The following is an 11252-nucleotide window of genomic DNA, read 5'->3' as shown; positions in this document are numbered from 1 at the left end:
TAGAAAGCCACGTAAAGAAAATAAATTAACAAACTGTACTATAGCCTGTTTTTATAATTGGGAATTGACAGGTCCAAACCTATTTTTACTGTGTACAGCTTATGGTAATAAAAGACCAATAAAAACTGCATCTGAATTGCACATTGCTGCATTTGACAAAAATGGCGGCCCTAAAGCAGAGTATCGGAAGCTAACAGATGAAACGAAACAATTGATTTGTGATATTTTGAGAAAGAAATTGTTTAGAAAAAAAGGAGTACCGGAAAACAAAGAAAAATTGGAGTTTGAAATAAGAGTACGCATTTTTTGATTCCATAATGTTATAATTCCATCTTATATATGTAGCACGTATACTTATAGTTTGTTTTTAATAATTTTTGGTAGATTTTTTGATATTTTGATAAAGACTTAAAGAAAAGACGAAACCGTCCAATATATATATATATATATATATATATATATATATATATATATATATATATATATATATATATCTACGAGTATATATTTGGAAACGTTGGAAAACTATTCTATCAGGGAATCGTGTCTAATTGCCATTATTGACATTGAAATATTTTGCTATGCAGTTAACATGTTAAACAAAGTTTATAGAAACTGAGTTTGTAGTTATCCTTACTACAAAATTATTGATAAACAACTAATTTATACATACAGCAAAAATTTCATATCATTATTGTGAACTTTAGAAGAATTGTTTCAATGAAACGTAAGTTTATCGTGTGCGGGTACAGCCAGTAATAATCACATTATAAGGTGAAGTATATAGTAAAATCAACTAATTATTATTTAGTAAGTCTGATTTGTTGATGATGAAGACGTTTGACGGTCTAGAAGTATAGTAAAATAACGATTGAGAAATATAAGGCTTATAAAAAATATAGGTGGTATAGTTAAAAAAGGGTCGTATTTGATGGCAGAAAGCGATTAAACAAATATTATAAAGGGGCCCGTTCGAATCCAAAAAGGCAGAGTAAGGTCGTGTTGGTTCATTGAACATAGTATAATCGTATAGAAATCAGTCGTCAGTGACAAAATGGGATTGATACAAAGGATATTATGCTAGTCATTATACTGAATATAGTCGTCGTTGATAGTCCAAGCGGCAACCGCCGTGAAAGGGTGGTTGACCAGAATAAGTACTAAAATATATTTTATTAAATTTTGAATATTAGATGAATAATAAACCATTGGTCTGGCGGTCTTTGACGTGTCCAAATTTTGTTATTTTAATAAAATTTCTAATTTATTTTTTCGTAAAATCGATCTACATAACTTCAGTATAATTTTTCAGTTTACGATGGCGTTTTGACTAGATAAATACAGAAATTCAAGTCTGACGTTCTTGTTCTTGACGCAACTGTGTGTCAGACAGTCCCCAACAATCTTATAACAACAACATATTTTCTATACAAGGTATAAAAAAAAAATTAAACGTCAAAATTTTTTTCTTTTATTCCTCTTTCAAATAGAATTGGCTTGGCACGTGAATACTTGACCAAAATTTTGCCAGACCAAGATTAAGTAAGTTCTTCTCCCCTACTTGTTAAACGCGAGGTTTTTATTTTTTAGTCTTTTGATTTTTTTATAACTTTACAATTTTCGAAGCATATTTGACGAACGAGTTCTACAAAAGTATTATTTTATCTTTATATTAAAAACGAAAAGATGGATTTTGTAAGATTTTTTGCAAAATTCTATCTTTGTCACACTTTCTCACATTGTGAGAAATAATTTTATAAAGGTTAAAAAAGTTTTCTGCAGTATTTATGTCTCAGTTAACAAATCTTTTTATATCATAATAAGAAACAAATATCGTATGATAGTAAAAAGAGCAAAACATCATTTATTTTATTTTTTTTCAAGATTTATGGTCTTGAAAATTTTATGTTAGTTTAATTAATTAATGTATTATTCATCAAACGTATTTTTTACCTTAATTGTATTTACTGCTATATAATTATAGTTTTTTTAGCTAAGTTTTAAAAACATATATTTGATTTGAAATGAAAGAAAATCCTGTTAACTTGAATTATTTCTATTTTAATGTTACAGTAACAATTTCACGAAAAATTCATTGACAGTTTCGTAAGAACAAAATAAACCTTTCACAGGATTTTTTATAATTTAGAATAGTAATTTTCGTCGATGCTTTGATATGAGCTTACTAAGGCTAACTAACTAGTTAAATTGAAAGAAGTATTTAGTTCAGCCTAAGAATATTAAATGCACTTAAATAAATCGTGGAATGATCGAGACAGTATATACTTACATTAACAAATTTATCTTTATTTGTATTGACTTTTTGTGAAGATTTATTATATTTGTCAACAACAGATTTTTTTACAGCAATTAGATTACGGTAACATTTCAAATGATAACCTGCAGATGTTTGTAATTCAGGTATTAATATTAAATCGCCGTACTTGAAATGATTCTGTTTTCTTACTTCCATAAATAAACAACATCTTTGAAATGTGTCAGCATTGAACGATAATACTTTCTCCTTGTTAGTAGTGAGATTACAGATAAAGCATTTCATTTTCTTAATTTAATAACTGGTTATTTAGCTATATAGACGCTTCTTAGAAACACGCACGTCAAATTTTGACAAATTAAACAGGTTAAATGGTTGAATGAAGTTAGTTACGTTAAAAACAAAAAAACCTTGCATTTAACAAGTAGGAGAGAAAAACTTACTTAATCTTGGTCTGGCAAAATTTTGGTCAAGTATTCACGTGCCAGACCAATTCTATTTGAAAGAGGAATAAAAGAAAAAAATTTTGACGTTTAATTTTTTTTTATACCTTGTATAGAAAATTTGTTGTTGTTATAAGTTTGTTGAGGACTGTCTGACACACAGTTGCGTCAAGAACAAGAACGTCAGACTTGAATTTCTGTATTTATCTAGTCAAAACGCCATCGTAAACTGAAAAATTATACTGAAGTTATGTAGATCGATTTTACGAAAAAATAAATTAGAAATTTTATTAAAATAACAAAATTTGGACACGTCAAAGACCGCCAGACCAATGGTTTATATAAAATATATTTTAGTACTTATTCTGGTTAACCACCCTTTCACGGCGGTCGCCAATGCCAATAGCCAACCCGACACTATCTAGGCACAATATTGATCAGCCTAGATGTCTGAGAGCAGATTCTTAATCCCCTCCCCAAATATATATATATATATATATATATATATATATATATATATATATATATATATATATATATTAGGTTATTAGGTTAGGTTTCCTCTACCAGTCTATCACGATGGAGTTATTCAATTTGCGAATAAATCTCGTGTCCAGAAATGGTACCAAAATTGTTGATTAAACATTAGTGTTTTTTTAAAATTTTAAAAAGACAGATTAAATAGATCACCTAAATCAAAATAGGAATCTGTTTTAACACAAGAGAATCAATTTCGTTCTTATGAATTTGAACCATTACTAAAAATTCTCTTTTTCGTCTATTTGCTCCACTTTCAAGAATTTTTAAATCGTTATAATAGAATTTCGTGGTTTACCAATGAAGTTTTTATCGGATCAATGACCTTTTAGCCTATTTTTTCTTACCATATGTACAAGGACTTTCCCAACAACTATCGAATAATTTCAATAAATATATTATTAGTATACATCATAAAGGACATAGTACATTATACAATTGTGGCGCTGTGCAGATAGGGAAGAGACCTCAGTATTTAGTAAATAGATTAAAAGGTCTATATATCGGATATATCGGATATATATATATATATATATATATATATATATATATATATATATACAAATTCATTTATACTAATGGTATTATAACTGTAATTGTAAGCTGGTTCACTTGTAATTGACTGCTGTCGAATATGAAGTAGATATGTAAGCAAATTTAGAATGTAATAAACGGTTTTTCCTCAATTCATTTATTAATTCGATAGAATTGAGTCAAACTATTCGTGATGATATTAACAAAGATAAAACTATAGTTGTCGTTTCTGTGATTGACCAGTATATACAGAGAAATAAAAATCTCTTTCTAAATCTATTGTCAATGTTTAATTCAAGTCATATAAGTTCCTTTCAAATGTATATCACCTATGATTCTCATTAAAGTGAATGAAAAATAATGTTAAATAAAAAGATGAAAACAAAAGATAAATTTGAAAATTTGACATTCTTAGTTTTCTTATGAATGGGTAAAGTGAGGATGAACTTCGGCTAATGGCACTAACATTGATTTTTGAAACATTCTTCTCATTGCCAATGCAATGCAACTATCCGACATCTGCTAGAACTTACTTTTAATTCGATATATTATCATGTAATGAGAAGTAATAAGTAATAAGAAGGAGAGCTAATGAAAACGAAATGAAAATCAGGTAAAAATTAGGCTTAGAGGAATATACATAGACAACGCCGAATAGAAATGGGATAGCAAAAAAAAATAATATAGTGATGAAAATGAGGATATAGAATGTAAGAGGTATCTACGAAAAAGAAGCGATTGAAATACTTACCAAAAAAATGAACATTTATAAGATGGATATAGTCACTCTATAGGAAACTCATTTAACAGGAAATAAAATTCAAGAAATAGATAATTATATATTTCTAAAAGCGGAAGCCAATATAGCACATGTGGAATGGGTTTTTAAATAAATTAAGAGTTAAAAGATAGGCAAGGCTTTGCACCAACATCGGACAAATTATGTGGCTTTAGGGAATAATGAAAACATGTTTATCGTTAATATACATCCACCATCGAAGACACAAAGGATATACCAAATACAGGCATATTAATTGTAACTGAAGAAGCAAACGCAAAAATTGGCAAAGAGGAAAAGATTGAGTAAATTTTATATGACTTGAGCGATTTAAAGAGAGAAAATATAGAAAGAAATTATACGATAGACATTGAAGAATACTTAAGCAGCTGAGAAGAAAGCCACACACTAAATGTTGAAAAAACTGGGAAAAAGATGAACAATCAGTAACAACAATACGAGAAAAATCTCAGACATCACAAAAAAAAGGGAAGGTTGGCTGTCGGCTAGATAATAAAGGTGTCAGTGGAATACAACAAAAAAAAGATACTCAAACAATAAATTTTGCAGAATAGAGATGAGAAGAGCATAAGTGAAAATAACAATCAAAGAAAAAATTAAACTATATGAAGTTCATCCCCACTTTACCTATTCATAAGAAAACTAAGAATGTCGAATTTTCAAATTTATCTTTTGTTTTTATCTTTTTATTTAACATTATTTTTCATTCACTTTAATGAGAATCATAGGTTATATACATTTGAAACGAACTTATATGACTTGAATTAAACATTGACAATAGATTTAGAGATTTTTATTTCTCTCAATAGCATTGGGATTTGTTTGCCCGAGTCATATAAATTCTGTTATTACGTTAGGTTTTGGAATAATTAATGAATAAGAGAGCTTGTTGACGAAATGCTTGTAAGTTTCGTTTTTTGTATTTACATGAAAATCAAAGATAATAAATATGGTTTGAGAGCTTTTTGCAATAAATTTCAGAGCGCCTTTGTATATACTGGTCAATCACAGAAACGACAACTATAGTTTTATCTTTGTTAATATCATTGCGAATAGTTTGTCTCAATTCTATCAAATTAATAAATGAATTGAGGAAAAACCGTTTAATACAACTTCAAAATTTTCTTACCAATCTAATTCATGTTCGACAGCATTCAATTACAAGTCAACCAGCTTACAACTACGGTTATAATACCATTAGTATAAATGAATTAGAAGAAAGAAATGTATGCCGATTTTTGAAAAACAATTATAGTATTCAACTGTCTAACTAAACGCTGAACTCATAATCTATTCTGCTCGTTTCATTTCCAAAAATCTGAGCGATTTAAGAAAATATAATATGTAAGTCTCTTTTTGTCCCTCATCTAGTGATTGGCCTAGGTCAAACGCCTCAACAACTAGCCTCCAGTCTTCAGCCTCGTAACAAAAATATAACTTGATACTTAAATAACTATTTTTAGACAAAATATTGATCATGTCCTTGCCATACGAATTTTCTGCCAAAGAAATAATATTGCAGGGAAAAACAACAAAAGAAAACATTGAAGTTATAAAAACGTGGTTGCTAGAAAGTGGAAGTGATTTTGTTCCTACAATTTTATGCGATGAATTGATTGTGTTGTTCCTTTTGTCTTGTGAGAATAATGTTGAAAATACGAAAATTACTATAACTGGACATTATGAAATCAAGGCTGGAGCGCCTGAACTTTTTAATAACAGAAATGTTAGCGGTGCTGACATACAAACAGTTTTAGATACTTGGTAAGTATATGTTAAAGATATGAAAATATTCCTCTAGAAAATAAAGCAGGAAATAAATAAACCTGAACAAATATGAAAAACGATGAATAGATAAGTATGAATGATTATAGAAGTTCCTTTTGTTTCTAGCATTGTGTAGGGCTAGGTCGGAAAAATTTTTAGAAAATCATATTTTATAGTCAATTTTCAACATCTCCAATTTGCTCATAGACTGTTCTAAAAATAAAGTAAAAATTGTTGAAAAAATCAACAAATGTAAAACTGTTACTAATTGATATTTTACACATTACACACAAATACAAAGTGTATATATATGTTTACATGGAATGTCCGTTAATTATTTTTGTATAAAGCTAGTATCGTTCACCTTAATAAATAATATTTTCTATGAAGCCTCAGCCTCTACGTGTTCGCGGAAGCTTCAGTTACCAAATTTTTTCATGTCTACACTGCTCGTGTGTCAACTAGCAGGTTATTTAGAAGTTCAACTTTTTTTGTAATATTTCATTCATTTATCAGGCACATCTTTCAAAAGAGAAAAGAAAGACAATTCAAACTCTCGAAATATTCATTTCGTGAGGTTCATTGAGTATTGTAATTGTATTTTTTAAGCAGATCTCCGGAAACAAGAATCATTGTAGGTGGTTAGGTTATTGGACTAGGAATTGGACTCGTTTGAAATTAAATGGAAAGTTGTTTGGGATGAGAGGGATTCTTGGTATAAACACCATCATTTGCCGCTCACGATCAGCGTTCAATCGGATATTTCTTTGGGTGACCGTTTCCGCTTAACGTGCTTAACATGGCGCTCTCGATCTGTGTTTTGTCGAGATTCGACTTCGGTAAGGGTTTCCAAAGAATGACTTAAAGCTTGGTGTTCTCTAACCATCCTCATTGGATTTCTGAGATCGAACTAACTTTAGTCTTAGGTAGATGTCATCGATCGTTAAAGAGACTAGACTATCAATGCTCACTGCATAAAAACGTAGTCTCCTGTTTTGTTCGTAGATAATCCTCTAGAGCTAACTTTTTTTTCAATAAAATGTATATCACCAGTAATTTAATACTTACTTTTATATTACCAAAAAGTTCATTCTATCAGTCATCAATGAAAACCTGGAAAATAATTTCGTACACCATATACAATTATGTCAATTATTAGTCATTTGTTACTCGAATTGTAGTAAGGTTCCATCTGTAGAAATTTGGTCGAATCAAGATGTGACTTGCGAGATAAGGTGTTAGCGTTGGGCTGTTATAGCATAAAAAAATCTTACAGCTTGAAATAGATACAGAATATGTTCGTTAGATGGCGCTTATAATATTAACACTACAATTATGGCTAAAATCATTTTTGATTAATTAATTTTTCCACGGCAACGACTTAATATCGATTACATCCTAGATATTTACTTACATGTTGCCCTAATTTCGAAGTGAATTGTCAAACAAAAGTTTGGTAATTAACTTTAGATCAACATAACTTTTTTTTTCTTAAACCAATTTTGATCAAATATAGCCTAAATCACCTACAATCATTTTTTTGAAAAACAAATCAATGGACAGACAGACGATTTTTCAGTTTTATTATAGTATAGATAAAGTGAAAATGACGTTGACTTCTACTATTGCATATCAAGTTGAGGATGACAAAAGCTTATTAAGTCTTCTTACTAGGAAAAAAATGAACACATTTTCACATTTGAACAGCGAAATACTGAATAATCTTGAACTGAAAAGATTTTATTGAAGTTATTTGAGAAATGTAAAATAGATGGTACATGATAGCAGATAACTGCTAGTCTCCAAAGAGAGATTATTCTTAAAAAATCTCGTAGAGAGCATTTCATGGAAATGTAATATATTCTTAGATTTTATTCACATTTTTTGATTATCGTAATGTATGATAGAAATAGAAATTTGATATGAAACGAGAAATAAATAATTGTTTTATGAATTTTTGGCATAATCACCTCGTCTGGTCAAAATCCTGTTTTATTTTATTCTACTATTTGATTAATTATTTCTCAATATTAACGTTTATAATGATTTCAATTTTAGGATAATTACAATTTTTCCTGTCAGAGGCAAAAATAATAATGCTATCCATTATTTTCAATTGGAAGACGACGATGTTAGGAAGATGGACAATATAGCTTTTTTAAAAACGATCCTCATGCTTATAGATATCACACAAGAAAAAGATCCACCTGATGGATTCATAAATATAGTTGATTTAAAGGCAGTAAGTAGTTTCTTGAAAATTACACATTGAATGTGATGCTAGGATCTCCAAGAACTTGTTATCAATATTTAGAAAACCAAATAATGTTAAAAGTTTTAATATCTTTTTGTAATGTTGTAATGTTAACTTTTGGTGTTATAAATTTCTCAATTTTTTAAATAACCTTACCTTGTTATAACCAATGTTCAATGTTACTCACTTGTACTTCCACGGAATTAACAGTAGATATTTCTTTGTACTTTGGATGAATATCTCCAAAAGTTCCTGAAATGCCAATTTGATTCACGAAAGTTCAAGTTCTTTGCGAAGTAGAATAACTAAAATATTATAATATTGACAATGCTATTGATCGAATTTTTGATTTTGCATATACATCTTCAATAACATAAGATAACGAATATGTAGTAAAATGGAATATTTGTTTCAGTCACGTTTGAGACATGTGACAAAGTTTAAGTTGGATGCTACAAAAAAATACCTCACTTACATTCAAGAAGGATTGCCAATTAAATTGAATGCAATACACTTAATAAATACTAAAGGTTTTGTCATTAAATTATTCAACGTTCTCAAGGCTTGCATTAGAAGTGAACTGTTTGACAAGGTAACCTATTTAAATATTTTCTTTCCTAAAAAATTTAATAATTTATTTTGCATTAACGATTTAATTCAAAACTAAGCAAACATTATGTGTCAACCTTTGTATCCAATACAAAGATTTTGAAATTAAGGAATGACTCAGAATAACAAAATAATAGCGAATATATTTCTATCATTCTAGATAAGTTACATCAAATTATCAGTTACAGTTGATTTCCTTTTCCCCGGGAAATCTTATTGGTTTCGACAACAATCGTAAATCAGTTTATTCATATGAGAGAAAACAATAATAGTACATCACACATATCAACACAAAAAATATAGAGCACAAAGAGTATATAGATACGGAAGATATCAAAATTGAGCTACAAACAAGTGGCTACATAGAAACATAATGAATGTAAAACACAAACTAATATGTTTTTTGTAGACCTGGAACCTGCACAAAAAAAACAAAGAAGTATTCAAAATAAAAAGACAACAGACCCGAATTATCGAATTATTAAATTTTGAAAAGAATTTGAAGGAAAAGGATTATTTAATTATGCAAAATAAACATATTAACAATGCAAAATATCATATTCTAAAAAACCTCACATATTACAACCACCCAGACAATACAAATCATACAAGCAATCTCAATAAAAGTTAGAACAATTCCTTACGAACGAACTACTTCTGCGATATATTGCCCTCCTCTGCAATCTAAAAAGATAAGAATTTCAAAATTTCTTTAAAAAACTGGGTACAAAATTCATACAAGGAGGGGACTACAATAGTAAAAATATACTATGGGCATCCAGGATAACTACAGTAAAAGGTAGAGAACTTTATAATTTATTGTACGGAGGTAACTATTCTGTCATATCTACGAGTAACCCAACGTAATGACCAAGTGATTCTAATAAACTTCCAGACCTCCGAAAACTTTGTAACGGGTGGTATATCATCAATCTACTCTAATATTGTCCCTAATTACGATCCCTCCGATCGCACGTCGGTAATAGTGACCGTCACTAGTTCAGTTATAAAGCATGAGAAGCCTGCCCAACTGTACAAGACAAAAAGGGAAATATTAAAAAAATGTGACAAACAGCGTGGAAAGTGACCGAAGTAAAAGAAGCATCAAATAAACTAACCAGTAAAGTCCAAGAAGCTGCCAAACAAGCTACTCCTCCAGATGGTGCACCAAACAAAGAAAAGCAAGGAGTCATGCACCAGATGACGAAAATACATACAACAGTATATAACAAACCTCAATTAAATTAAATCAAATTGGGAAAAAGTAATGGCTATCTCTCTACTTTGCAAGGATACACAAAATCCAGTAAATACCCAAAACAAATTAAATAGAAATCAAGATACATACACAACAAACATAAGGCTGACAACTCCAAAGGAACTGAAAGTATCAATTTCTCTTCTGAACAACATCAAATAACCGGGCATTGACATGATAACAATAAAAATGTTTAAGGAACTTTTTGAAACTTTTTTTTGGTAGCAAAACTTCATAATATAGCTACATGAAGAAAGCATCTGATAACAGTGATTAATGGATTAATTAATCACTGCCGTGATTAATTGGTATTATTGAGTTCGAGGAAGCATAAAGGGGGCATTATTCAACAGTCGTGGATAATGGTATATTATTCACGAGTGTATAATGGAGGTTATTATTCACGAAGTTTATCGCTAGCGCTCGTAACATAAATTACCCAGAGAAAATAACTCACCATACGTGAGTAGAATACAAAATTTCAATCACGACTATTGAATATATTTTTTTATTGAAAAATTTCATTCTAACAAATATTTCATGCAATATATGTATTCAATCATAGTATATAGTTATCGCAAATAATCGTATAATATCTCGATGGAAATCAACACAAAAATCCATGTATTAGTTTAACATATATTCGGTATTTGATGTTTCACGAGGATTATTGTTTTTTTCTTAGCTAAATATTAATTAACCCTGTTGCCCGTTAAAAATTCATATGCAAATTGTATATTCTCTCTCTCTCTCTCTCTCTCCCCCTCTCTCTCTCT

General features: G+C 29.4%; 1 protein-coding gene across 3 annotated transcripts in view; it reads left to right on the top strand.

Moving 5' to 3' along the window:
- Positions 1 to 11252, top strand: part of LOC130448123 (alpha-tocopherol transfer protein-like) — a 66210-nt gene that overhangs the window by 33896 nt on the left and 21062 nt on the right. Inside the window, exons 1-4 of one of the 3 annotated variants that reach the window (XM_056785339.1) lie at positions 513 to 727; positions 6052 to 6352; positions 8414 to 8597; positions 9025 to 9201. In XM_056785339.1, coding sequence (XP_056641317.1) covers positions 721 to 727; positions 6052 to 6352; positions 8414 to 8597; positions 9025 to 9201 — 669 coding nt within the window. In that variant the 5' untranslated portion in view covers positions 513 to 720. Of the gene's footprint in view, positions 1 to 512; positions 775 to 6051; positions 6353 to 8413; positions 8598 to 9024; positions 9202 to 11252 lie in introns of those variants that run through there. The other 2 variants (XM_056785340.1, XM_056785338.1) reach the window with 2 other exon arrangements.

Source organism: Diorhabda sublineata, chromosome 8 (assembly GCF_026230105.1).
Source record: "Diorhabda sublineata isolate icDioSubl1.1 chromosome 8, icDioSubl1.1, whole genome shotgun sequence".
Taxonomy (NCBI): Eukaryota; Metazoa; Arthropoda; class Insecta; order Coleoptera; family Chrysomelidae; genus Diorhabda; species Diorhabda sublineata.
Note: the sequence above shows the minus strand (reverse complement) of the source record. Positions and strands in the feature narration are given on the sequence as shown.